Source organism: Marmota marmota, unplaced genomic scaffold (genome assembly GCF_001458135.2).
Source record: "Marmota marmota marmota unplaced genomic scaffold, marMar, whole genome shotgun sequence".
In the NCBI taxonomy this organism is placed as follows: Eukaryota; Metazoa; Chordata; class Mammalia; order Rodentia; family Sciuridae; genus Marmota; species Marmota marmota.
In genome coordinates, this window is record NW_025999842.1 from 57799705 (window position 1) to 57813734 (window position 14030).

General features: G+C 33.5%; 1 protein-coding gene across 5 annotated transcripts in view; it reads left to right on the forward strand.

The window, feature by feature from the left end:
- Positions 1-14030, forward strand: part of Adgrg6 (adhesion G protein-coupled receptor G6) — a 138675-nt gene that overhangs the window by 80503 nt on the left and 44142 nt on the right. For all 5 annotated transcript variants that reach the window (XM_048799132.1, XM_048799115.1, XM_015501843.2 and 2 more), the window contains 5 exons: positions 3844-3929; positions 6716-6768; positions 7527-7589; positions 10967-11109; positions 13582-13693. In XM_048799132.1, the coding sequence (XP_048655089.1) occupies positions 3844-3929; positions 6716-6768; positions 7527-7589; positions 10967-11109; positions 13582-13693 (457 nt within the window). The remainder of the gene's footprint in view (positions 1-3843; positions 3930-6715; positions 6769-7526; positions 7590-10966; positions 11110-13581; positions 13694-14030) is intronic.

Sequence of the window (14030 nt, forward strand, 5' to 3'; positions counted from 1 at the left end):
CAAAATTAAATCAGCATTTTAAAATATTCAAAACTCATGTGGAGGAACTAGTCTTAAAACTGTGTGCTCAAATTTGTTCACCATCTTAATAATACTTATCATATCCTTGAACCTCCTATGATACTTCATATGTTTATTTCCTAAATTGATTTGCATTTTACTTAAACATTTGCATTTACATGAGAAAATAAATTTCATTATTATAAACTATAATAATATTTTATATATATAAAAGAGAAGTGAAAATAAGAAGTATAAAGTGAATATTGTTTCTGGATTCTTTCTGTATTCTGTTGGCTTCTCACATCTCAGAGCCTGACGTCCTCATTATCTTTTTAAAAAGGAAAAGTAGCAAAGTATAAGAAACAGACAGTATGCAAGTAAGATTTTTTTTCTTTGATGTAATCAAATTTGAAACAATTGAAAGAGATTTTTTTTCCCTAGTGAATAAATAACATCCAGTGTTATGTGCTGGACTATCTAAGACTGTTCACATACTATCAACAATTTCTTATTCTTTGGGAAATGGATAGAGTAAACATTCTCAGGCTATAATCTCATATATTAGAAGGTCCCATTTTGTTCACTGTAAATAAGAGACACAAATGTCAAATCTGTTATCACCTTACATTCCTTTTAACTTCAGTGGATCAGTTTTACTGAGTTTGGTAACAGTCTGCCAGGGCAGGGAGGAGATAATCAGATATATGTCCATAATATAGCAATTAAAATTTGTTTTCCTGACCTTTGTAAAATGTTCCAGTTTTTCTGTGCAAAACTCTTTTGTCATTTTCAGTAGGACTTTTGTCTGATACCTCAGATTGCACTAAGAAAGCATTTAAGGTACTTTTTACAAAAACTGGTATTTCAGAATATTAAGGATAATCTCAGTGTTCCTACAAATAAAGAACCTTTCTGTTTTTTTCCAAAAGAAAACTCCTAGACTAATAATTTCCATTACAAATCCTATCTTCTATACTTGAAACAGTATTCTAGTGACACTGGACGGTAAACTTTTGTGAAGTTCTCACAAACAGCCCAAGTAAGAAATTAACTCTTAGTTCTTATTACTGTTTTAAAAATCTAATTTACAAATACAAATTGCTGTGTTCCCCTTCCAGGGTCTCACATATGTTTAGCTATTCAGATCACAAATTCACTCATAGGACATTTATCTGGCTCCAATAATCGCTCTTGCTTTATATGCCAGATATTTTCAAGAAACTGTAGGCTCTGCATGATGCCAGTCATATTATAAATGCCATTGATACATTATAACTGCTTCATCACTAATAACATAGTCTCAAATGTAAACATTTGGTTTGGATTTTAACATCTTTTCAAATGTTTTCAAACCCATCATTTCAAAGGTATATTTCACACTCTTGAGGAAAAATTAGATATACCAGTGTCATTTCTCTATCCTCCAAGAAACTCTAAAAATGTTATGAAACAACAGCAACAAACAAATAAAAGAAAGTTTAATTGGTGAGAAACCTGCAAAAAAGAAATACCATTTTGATACCACAACTGTAATAACCTGCAATAATTTCCACTTTCACGTTCTGTGTGGCTGGAAGACTTCTCTAATTGGAAAGTGGATATATTTTTAATTTTTTTCAAGAGATATCTATGAGAAGTTTTACTGGCCTGTGTGGCATTATTAGGATAATCTATGCATCTTTTGAAGCCTCTGGAACACGTGAAGATTTGTATTGACTGTTATGTTGACTCACAAGCAAGTTGCTGTGTCCGTGGGAGCAGAGGAGCTATGATGACGTGGGAGGGCCTGCAGCCGTGTCTTGGCTGCATTTCTTCCAGTGTCACTGTTGAAGCCAACTGATTTGCTGTTATCCAGAATCATTGTCACCATCCCTTTGTTGAACATTTTCTTTTCTTTGATGCTTCACCCTTGGACATGCTTCATGATTTCTCATTGACTCTTCAAAATTTTTTAAAAAAGTAATAGATTCTGCCAAGTAGTTTTTAGCTAAGTTTGCAAAATATGTAATCTTGAGGCTTCAGAAGAGGGACAGCCTGATAATTGTCCATAGAAGAAGAGAAACTGTACCATAAGATGCTAGGCTATTTGGTATATTAACTAATTACATTGGCTGTAGGCAATATAACTAGGAAGAGAACTCTCTTGGATGCTTATGATACTGGATGTCTCTCATTTGTAAATACAATAATGTACTGAAAAAAACTGGAGCTGCCTTTAAAACTTAAAGAAGCCACCTGAAATATTTGGATGATTCCATAAATTTTCAAAAATTTCAGTGGTTAAAAACATTGATTTTTAGTACTTTGCAATATTTTTCTGAGGGAAAGCATTACCAAAAAAAAAAAAAAAAAAAAAAGTGCTTCAGGGCTCCATCTTGTGGTAGTTTTTTAGATACTCTCCAAACCTTGGTGAACTTTCACATGGGATCCCTAGGATCTCTTGGACCTTTGCAACTTGAATTTCCTATCAGAATGTTCATGATTTGAGATGATGGATCTACACTATGAAAGGTTTTTTTTTGTTGTTGTTGTTTAAATTGTTGTCATTTATTGTAATTTTCCTCCTTGGGTATTTTTTCATTCAGAACATATTTTAAAAGAATATAAAATCAAGACCATTAAAATACCTCATTAAAATACCTGAAGAGTTTTAGAAGTTGAAATAACCCCATTTGCATAAATTAAACTCACTTTTTTTTGCCTTATCCCAGTGGTATATATTTACATTATTATATCCAGGATTGGTAGTTCATATTATTTAGTGTGAAACTGACTTCTTTACTGGAAAGACATTCCTTAACTAATGGGACTGGAATTTGCATTTTGGTAGATTTGGGAGTTTTCAGAAGCATACATATATTTTTTTCTACTGCCTTTCCACAATTTTTAATTAAATATCTTCCTCAACATTGTTTTAATTATACATTTCTGTATTTTCTATGTGTATTTTACTTAAGACCCTTAGCTAAACAAAGCATGAAGAAAGATATGGACAAAATTATTCAAAAATTTTCCTTCTTTCTATAGCACACCATATTTTAAAATAATATTTTCCTCATTAGATTCTTTGGGTCAAGCATCCTAAGTACAAGTAAGAGAGATTTAGCAATCTCTTGCTGGTGAGTTCAGTTCTTCATAGGAAAAAAAAAATCAGACTACTTTAAAGATTGCCCCTAAAGGAAAAACCATGTCCCTTTTCACTATATAATTTTCTTTTAAAAGAAGTTAGACCAATTAAAAGTCTGCCTGCCTGCAAATACTCTTTTTTTCTCTCTCTACTTTGGCATGATGACTATATTTAAGAGTTTTAATGAAAAACCTGGTGACATCCAACCCAATAGTTTTGTAGATGTCAATGTTTTACTGGGGAGAGAGATTAGCAAGAAATGAGAAGAGTTTAAGGGCAGCAAATATGTGTGTGCCTGATGTTTTTAAGCTATCTGTCCATCATCTCATTCAAGTATCACAATAATCAAGTGACTCTTGATTATTCTTTATAGTGTACAAAACGTGATTTCTTGCTTTGATAAATCAAATTATCATTTTATGGATGGTAGATACCAGAAATCTATACAGCTAAAAATTCTGAATAAACATGCAAGCCTGGCAAAGGTCCTATTCTAGAGATGATTTGGGAGCAATGAATCCTCTGTAAGAGCAAACTGATATTTATTTTTAAGAAGTTGCAAAAGACAGTAAATGTTACCTCAAAATATTTCATAATTTTTCTATGACTCCATAACAAGCATTTCTTTGAACTTGTATGAAATTATGTGATTAATGTTGTTTTATATGACTATAAAATATAATTAATGGATTAACCCTATTTCCAACGGGCAGATGGAATTATATATAGAATATCCATAGTGATTCAAAATATCCTTCGTCACCCTGAGGTCAAGGTACAGAGCAAGGTGGCAGAATGGGTAAGTGAACCTGAAAAATTTCTTGTTTGTTTTAAACCTTTAACTTCTGGAAATTTGAAAAAGATTCTGGGTAACTGAATCCACAGATCATACTAAAACACAGATACTGTTCATTATAAATATATTAATAGATGTAATAAGCAAGATATGCTTATGCATAATGAATAAAGGCCATGAAACTGAGCCTACAGACTATAAATTTCCTAAATAAGTTAGCACATCAGTAGATTTTGGTAGGTATCATTACTTATGATTAGCTTTATATGTTTTCAGCTAAGTTTTAAAAAAATAGATTTCTTATTTTTTTATTTGACTGTTTAGTCAAAACCAAAACTTACACGATGACTTATCATGAAATTGTTTCCTTCCTCCTTGCCACTCCTCCACCTGGAGACCCCTCTGCTTGGAATCACTGTTAGGTTTTTGGAGTGCTCTCTAGAGCTCTTTGTAGACATAAAAGAAAATAACACTGTAAATTCTTATCTTCCTTCATTTTTACACTAAAACTAATAGAGTTTAAGTACCATTCTACACCATAAAAATTTTTGTGGTTGCCAGGGTTAGTATAGGAGAATGTTTCTAAACAGTGTATGTTTAATTATGTGATTGTCTAGTTATTTATTTAACAAGTTTTCTGTTGATGTGCACTTAGGATATAATTTATTTAACCAATATCCTACTGATGGACAATTTGAAAGTTTCAAATTTTCAAAATTTTAGTAGTTTTCTTATCTCTCTTGCAAACAGAGCCTATTTTTTCAATTTTTCTCTTTTCCATACTCAGAAATTTCATTTTTCATGGATTCTATGCTGTGAGACTTGGTGCTTCTTTTTCTACATAATGCAGTACAGTTCAAACTTTAGCCCTTTGTATGGATAGAATCATCAACATATATATTCTGAAGTAAGAAAATGGATTTTCTTATGTACTAGGTGTCTGATAAATGCTATTGATAGCAAAAATAGTTAAAACAACAATTTAGAGGTAGTGGTGAAAAAATACATACGCACAGACATACACACAGAGATGTAAGTGTACATATACATACATTTGGAGAATAACTGATAGAAAATGGACTTCTTTTTAAAGACAATACTCTTTAAGACAAATTGACCATAGGAAATAATAGTATGTAATTAACAATTCTGTTACAAAATTGGTGGGGAGAGTGAAATTCTTTAATAGAAGTTAAAGAAAAGGCCACTGTTAACTTTTCTAGAATGACTCATTAACATCCTAACTAATTCAGCCTTAGGAGTTGCATTTAATTTTTAAATGGGCTCTACAAAATAGAGTACATACTTGAATTCCATTTTCTTTCAGCATTGTTCTTTTTTCTTTCTTTCTTTCTTTTTGGGTACCAGGGATTGAACTCAGGGGTACTCAACCACTGAGCCACATCCCCAGCCCTACTTCATAGTTTATTTAGAGACAGAGTGAGTTGCTTAGTGTCTCACTTTTGCTGAGGCTGGCTTTGAACTCCTGATCTTCCTGTCTCAGCCTCCTGAGCCACTAGGATTAAAGGTGTGTGCCACCACACTGGGCACAGTATTGTTCTTTATATTTTGTTTAAAGTCAGAATGATTTCAAAATATAAAATTTCTTATTTTCATTCTCAAGCAACTGGCAATGTTATTAATCCTGAAAGCATTCACTGGAAAGTTTGTGCTAGACAAAGTATAATTTTACATTTACTTCATGCATGGTTTGGTAACATCATATTCATCTGAAGCTAAGCTTTTTATTGGACAGCTTGGCTTAAGATATAAGCTACCAAAAGCAGATGCTTGATGATGAAGATACAATTTTTTTTCCACAAGTCATATTATAGGTTGAGTGTCTGAAAAATTCAAAATCTAAAGTATGTCTTTGTGATTATGAGATTAGTGAAGCCTGAAAATATTCCAAAATTGAAATATGTATGAAATCTGAGATACTTCTGGCAGGATAAGTGACATTCAACTTGTATTACTATTTATAATTTAAAATGATTAAGTACTTTTTGCCAGTATTTTCTAAAATTTCATTCAATTTTAGAAATGCTTATAAGGAAGTCTGGTGTATATATGAAACAAGACTTAAAAACCCCTGGGAAGTGTTATGTAAGTAGGAAAACCTCATGTTGGTAGATAAATCCTGTTTTGCAGTTGTGGTGGATGCCACATCACCAAAGCTTGTTGTTCATGTTGAAGGGAATCCTTGCTTTCAATCATAAATCTTGTACTGAGCTCCATTAAGACTATTAAATAACCACATGAAATTAGTTTAGTTCCAATAATGTTGAACATATTTTATTGTTTTTTGAAGATTTATATTAATTTGTAATTTGTCTTATTACTAATATTCTTGAGGTGTTAGTTATTAGAAAACATGTTCTGTTGTACCTCAGTGATTATTAAATGAATGAAAAGAAAGGTGTTTTTGTAGTACACTTCATATCACAATATGGGCTAAAGAAAACTTGAATATTCCAGTGTGGGATCTGCCACTTCCTAGTTGGGTGACCCTGGGCAAACTCTGTCATCTCTGCAGAACTCCATTTTTTTCATAAATAAGGTGATGGGGTGTGGTGGGGGTGGATATATTGTGAGGACTGAAAGAAACAGCATTTATCAAGACTCAGGGGAACAGTGATTGATCTGGTATCTCTTACCTTTTTCATTCACTTCTCTAGCTCTCTATGATTTTCCCAGGATCTTATACATACAGCTTATCTTTGGGGAGGTAAGAAATTGGATTCATTTTTCTAAAGAGTTACCCAAACTTAGCCTTTTGTGTTTTTCAGCTCAATTCAACCTTCCAGAATTGGAACTACACTGTTTATGTGGTTAATATCAGGTAAATGTCTGAATTATTTGAGAAAAAAAAATCTCTAAATTTACCTAAATTCTGTGTGTATGTATTCGTGTGTGTGTATATGCACACACACATATATACATATATATACACATATATATGTAAATAAATATCTATTCTAATAAGTCAAAAATTAAAAGGATAATTAAATACACACACTAGTTCTGTTAGTTTCTTCTCATACTCCGGTGGATCACATAGAGTGTCCCCTAGTTTGCAAACACCTCAGTTTGGAGAATTTTTTTTTTTAACAAAATAAGACATCTATAGTTTGCAACTTAGCATTTCAAAATGCCCTTTCACTATTTTTCTATTAAATACTCCAGTAAATTCCTAGAAAATAGTATTGTCCATATATTCTCCTCTGTGCCTTATTTTCATGGTTTTATAGCTGAAACTAGTTTTCTGAAGTATATTTTGCAACCCTGAAACATACATTCGTCTGACCTAAGAGACACAATAACACAAAAAAGCAGTCAGTTGTCAGTAAATTCAGAATATATATTATTCAACACACTAAAGTAGGTTCCTTCTCAGAACATCTCCAATTCTTTTTTCTTCTAAAATGCAAGAGCACACAGTTGCCTGGGTTTACAGAAGAATCTAGAACCTCAGAACACACATTTGGAAATACTGGCTTAGAAAATCTGTTTTCCCTCCTCCTGTCTCCTCCCCCTAGTTTTGTTGTTGACGATATGGTGGATGAGATTGATGCTGATTATGTGTATTTGTATTTATAGTTTTCACCTGAGCACGGGAGAGGACAAGATTAAAGTCAAAAGAAGCATTGTGAATGATCAAAGGTAACACTGACTACAACTTCTGGAAGGTGTAACCTTTCTCTTGTTCATTGCTTTGACTATCTGAGAAATGAAAATAATGAGATAGGAGAAAAAAAAATTTCTATCACTCAGTACATTTAACTTTGCCATTGATGCACACTATTTTTTCTTATATTTAAAACCATAATAGAACAAATGGTAAAAATGTAAGTCTGATGAAAAATAATTTGAAAGTAGAGCATTTAACATGGATGAATTATGATTTTTAGTACTTACAGCTTGTTTATGATAAACCATTACCTCTTATTTGAAAATTCAAAGAGAACCTCAAAGAAATAGCTCTGTTATGACTGATGTGTGGCTCCATGATAGAGCTCTGGCCTACTGTGAGTGAAGCCATGGATTCCATACCTAAAGCCACACACACACACACACACACACACACAAAGGCATGCACACAAAAAGCTTTTAAAATGCTAAGTTTATATGATCACATCTAATAATATGAATAATATGTACAAAATATTTTTAGCATTTAAAGCCATGAACTCATTTTCTAAAGTCTCTATTTTAAAACATATTAGGAGCATGACTTAACCACCCAAGTAATTTAATATATGTGTCCAACATACATACATAACCTGTTGACATATAAGGACCACCTGTTCATATTGCTATAAAATTGAAAACTTAACTCCAAATGAGAAAAAATTAGTTCCAGTCAGTATATTGCATCCTCATAGAATTTTTAAAAAAATCAATTGAAGAGCAAAAGTTCTCATAAGCCTTGTTTTTTGTTTTTTTTTTTTTTTTTTGACGTTTTGGCTATACAACTATGATGCTCAACTGTGCTTCTTTTCAAGTGATATAGTCTTACTAGGAAGGGATTAAAATCAAGTTTCATGTGAGAATTGACCAGAGAACTTTCTTCTTGTATATTTCTATTTAACATTAGAAAAACAAATGTTTTTAAAGTTACTGGTATATTGAAACTCATCATTTCTGTATATATTCAATAGACAAGATTAAGCCATTTGATTAGGGAAAATTGTTTTTATTTTCTGACATGTTCTTTGTCCTTTAGGATCTGAAAATGAGCAATATATTTCAATATTATAAGTGATAGAACTTTTCCCCTTTACTTAGCCAAATGATCTCTTCCAAGCCTGCCTGCTGGATCACAATGAGACTTCAGGAGTGGATCCAGCAGCATTCTGGATCCTTTTGCTGAGCATTTTGTTTAGCAATTGGGACAAGAAGTCAGCTTTCCCTTTTTAGCTTACTGTGGTTCTTCTGTGACCTGATACTAAAATCATCCCTCACCAGTATGTCCACACCTCAGAAACTCTTGCCTAGAAGAGTTAACTGACATAAAACCTCAGTTTCTGTCTGTCAAACCAATGAATAATTTCACACAAAATGATAGGGAGAATGAACTAAGACAGTGTACGTGGGAAAATACTGTCTAGGTTTTCTTTGGTATGAATTTTGGCATTGCTGTAATTATCCCGGTAGCACACGCCCCCCCAAGCCCCGCTTTTTTCCTATTCTCTAAAGTTTGTATATGCTCATTGCTGAGGTTTTATAATCTCTCATTGTTTTTCCTTGAACTGCAATAGTAGCTTCACACACATTCTTTTTTTCTAAACGTTCCCTTTCAAAGTCATTGTGTCATTATAGCTTCAGATAATGCTATCATACTCTATCACCTAGACAGGCAGGAAACCAAAGCCACAGAGGCTGTTCTATTTGAATGAAGAATGGTTGATGGTGACAACAGATAGAACTTGACTGTGTAGAACCATAAAATTGGTTCAGTTTTCAGGAGGAGAGAGAGGAAAACAACCCAGATAAGACCTGTGAAAATGTGTGCTTATTCTTGAATTGCTGAGTTTGGGTATTCAATACTCCCCCGGATACATTGTGCTAAAGATGTTCTCAGTATTCAAGAGAAGTTAAATATCACATTCCCACCTGTAGGTTCTCAGTGACTGGAGTGGCAAAGCATATCTTCAAACAATAATATAATCAATTTTTTTTCATAGGCTGTTTCAAAAAATTACTAATGCAGCACTATTCACTATTATTATTCACATCTATGTTTACCTCATTCTGAAATATGACCTGTATATGAGCGTTGGGTAGTAGGTCATTTTAGAAATAAATATCTTTTCAGAGTAAATTATAAGAATAGTACAACACTTTGTCCTTGAGAATAGCACAGATATGGGGAAAGGGCATAGAGCTATTTAATTTCACCAAACCTTGAACAGAAAATATTTAACTATTTTTTTTTATTTTTTTAGCACCACAAATATATTAGTAGTCTATTTAATTTTTATTGATTTTCACAGAATTTTATGAACAAAATATGCCACTGTCTCTGTACTGCACATTCCATAGTTATTTTAAAAAGCAAGCTTCTGGTTTGTCTTTGGCAAGCTTGATAATATAATGCCTTTTGTCTTATTTATTCATTTCAGAATATGACCAAGATGAAATTCTGTTGCCAACCCAGAGCTTTCATATACAAGGGAAAATATTTCTCATTTACCTGACATACTAATCTCATTTAATTTATCTCAATGTTGAATGAATAGATTTGATGTCTGGTGTTGATTATAGCTGTGGTTATGGCTGAACCGAAAAGGACCTTGTTATTTTAAATTGTAAAATTGAAAGTTTTGACAAAGCAAAGATCCATCTTTTGCTTCCATTAGAGAGATTTTCTTTTTTAAAATTTCAAGGTCAGATACTCTAAAATCATCTACAGTGATATGCTGACTAACCATAGAGTATATCTTGTGCATGTTTCATAAATTTTCACCACATGAAGCATGTGAGAGGGGCTGGGGATGTGGCTCAAGCGTTAGCATGCTCGCCTGGCATGCGTGCGGCCCGGGTTCGATCCTTGGCACCACATACAAAAAAACAAAGATGTTGTGTCTGCCGAAAACTAAAAAATAAATATTGAAATTCTCTCTCTCTCTTCAAAAAAAAAAAGAAGCATGTGAGAATGTTTCATGGAGATGGAAAATTCTAATATTCTATTTGAAATATTAATTTTTATTTAAAGACCTTATTTTTTTCCCTTAAAGCAATAGTGTAGGATTAACCACACTATTTCTTTCTTATGTGTATGTTACAAAATAGTATTACAAATAAATGTTAAAATATCTCTGAAAAGAACTGAAGTGATATAAATATACATGTAAAATAACATCCATTCATATTGAAATATTTTAATGTTATAATTCATGCATCATCAGGGAAAGCCTGAGAGCACAGTGGGTAGTCATCTCAGTCTTGACATTTCATGGTCATTGTATCCACATATTCTGTTTTTTGCATCAAAAAACAACCAACCAACGATAATTTTATCTGCACTGTTTTTCTAGATTGATGATTTGGGCCCTTCTAGTTTACAATGCTACCAATAATGCCAACTTAGAAGGAAAAACCATTCAACAGAAACTTTTAAAAAATAATGAGTCCCTGAATGAGGGCCTGAGGCTCTACACGGTGAATGTGAGGCAACTGGGTAAGTGACTTCAACTGCTTACAGTTTTATGTGACTATATATTCATGTTTAACTGAGACTCTTCCTTTATGTGTTATTGTCTGTGTAAAAATATTTTTTTTTTCTGATGATAAAATTTATTATATTGGAGATCATTACAAATGAGTGACTTAGTCTAACAAATAGTCAGTTCAGTACCTGTGAATCTTCCGGTCAGCTCAGTACTTAGGAATCCACTGATCAGCTCAATACCTATGAATCTATGGAAACCAAGAATATGAGAGTTTATATTTATCTTAGGAACATACTGTGAAAAGACTAAGAATATGAGCAAAATGCCAGAATAACTTGTCTGTCATTGACTTTAGGGATTAAAGAAAGAGTGTGTCTCTGAACATATGAGAACTCGTAACCAGGTAGATCTTGCAAAGGGAAGTTTTTTTATTATAAAGCATCTCTCTGTCTTGTGTTCCCTGTCTCCAGCAATGACACCACTGTCTTCCACAGATAGGCCAGAAATCCAGGTGTTATCCTGGACCTAGACTGTGGTGCTGCTTCTACTGTTTAATATGTCACATTCACGTACAACTCCTCTCTACCTTTGTGCACATATTCTCTCACTGTCCACTCTATGATCGCCTGCCTGTTTTTAAAGGCAGTCCCAAGGTCACCTCTTTTGTGAAGACATTTCTGATCTCATCATGTGTAAACATACATCACCACCTTCTTGAGCTTCCTTTTCATGCTGTCTGGACACCCAGAGTATCATACCTGTTAGAAGACTGTTGTCTGCTATGAGACTTGTTCCTGTTCCTGAATGTGTATGTTCTTCAAATAGTCATTTCCTCTAGAAGGAGACCACTTCTTCATTTTAAAATACCTTTACTTCTATCTTCCCTCAAAACCCAAAATATTTCTCAGCACTTGAATACTTGTTGAGTAGATGAAAAATTAAATGGAACTTGATGGGATTTTTTTTTAAACATATTTATTTTTTAGTTGTAGTTGGACACAATGCCTTTATTTATTTATTTTTATGTGGTGCTGAGGATTGAACCCAGGGTCTTTCACATGCTAGGCAAGCACTCTATGAGCCACAGCCCAACCCTATTGATGGGAATTTTTTAAAGGAATTATTAAAAAATATAGATGACAAAAATAATTGTTCTAATATTATTATATGAATACAGCAGTGCTGTGATTAAGTACTATATAGAAATCAGGAGAAAAGAAAAATGATGCTTTCCAGGATGTGCACTCAGAGTCTAAGCAGGGAAGTGGGAACTCCTTGGCTCTAAGAGGGTGCTTATGCCTGAGGCCAGAATCACAGGGGAATAAAGCCCTTTCTATCTTTATGAGGAACTTCCCATCTCTACCATGTCAACATAGGATGATAATGATGGTGGTGATGATGATGAAGACCACTTTCTGAGCCACTGTGGAGAAACGCTTCCTAACAAACAGGGCTCCTTAGTGTGGGGAGACCACAGCAGCTGCCCTTTCACACACTGGAGTCTCCATAAAGAAGTAATGTGACAAATGGCAGTTAATAAATGACTGAGGGACCCTGGGGGCCAGCTCTATCCCTTCTCAGAGGCTGAAGAATCACAGAACACCCCTCTCTGCATATTTGGATATTTAATTTATAGCATTTAATTTAAATTTTATAGTTTTTCTTCAAGTGGGTCTGTAGAGAAAAATTTCCATCAAATGCTCAAATGCAAAACAACAACAACAACAAAACTAAAACTGGTCATTTTAAAGCCCAGGCCACAATGGGAAAGTTACTTGAATTTTCAGTTGGTGACTATGATACCAGTTCCCAGAACTCCAGTATAACTTGGTGATTTTAAGCATTGAAATATAAGTTTTATTGTAGTTATTGATATATTGCTATTACTTTGATTTTTTTTTTAAAAAAATAACATCTGGATCATTTATATCATGAAGTGTTTGACAATGAAGAAGTGAGGGTAAGATAGGGGACAGTGCTCATAGATACCTTCTTGCCATTCTTTCAGTGAGCTTCCTGGCAGTAGATTATTAGCAGAGAAGCTAATTTTAATATTTATAAATATGTTCACAACTCAATGATGAAACCATCAATGAATGCACCATAAGCTTTCCACTTTAACAAAGATCATTACATTTTGAATCTTTCAGGTTTACTCTCATTTTCTGTAGTGTTTATTTTTTGAATAAAACTTATGTTACTAATCTATGCTAATTTACATGTATGTTACCTGTTTATGTGTACTCTAGGCACTTTATTGGATGGTTTTATAATATGCAATAATTTCTGTGTCTGAAATGTATTATATGTGTATTCTTCCTTATTTGTAAATTTTTATAGTTTCTGAACATAAAACCCTAGTATTTTATCATTACATGAAATGCATTCCTAATTACCAGGATTGTATTTTGTTTTCATCATGCACCTTTAACATCAAAGGATGGACTGATATTTCTCGTGCTCATTCTCATTTCTCTCAGGTATTTGTGCTGCGGTGGAGGAACCCACAGGCTTTTACTGGCCAGCTATCCCACCTTCTGAGTACAGCCATCCGTGTCCAGACAAGCCTGGCTTTTCTGTTACACGGATATGGTAATATTTTCATTGACTTGTACCAACCAAGCTCCATGCTATTCATATTCCCAGGGTACATGTACTGCTCAGCAGTACTGTTGATTGGGAAAAAGGGCAGGAATCTCTGTATGTGCCTAAATTGTGCTCTTTTGGGTCAGGGGGGTAGAGATAAGGTTAGCAGGTTGTCCAGAAAGGCAGCATTTTTCTCCCAGCAACAAACTCAAGACATATCTAAAGAAAGATCTAGGAACTTGGAAAACAGAGCGTGGTTCCAGGGCAGGTACCTTGTGTATAGCTGACCCTAGCCAGCTTGTAGCCGTGGAACATGCAATTAAAAATCCCAAGACTTTTTAAC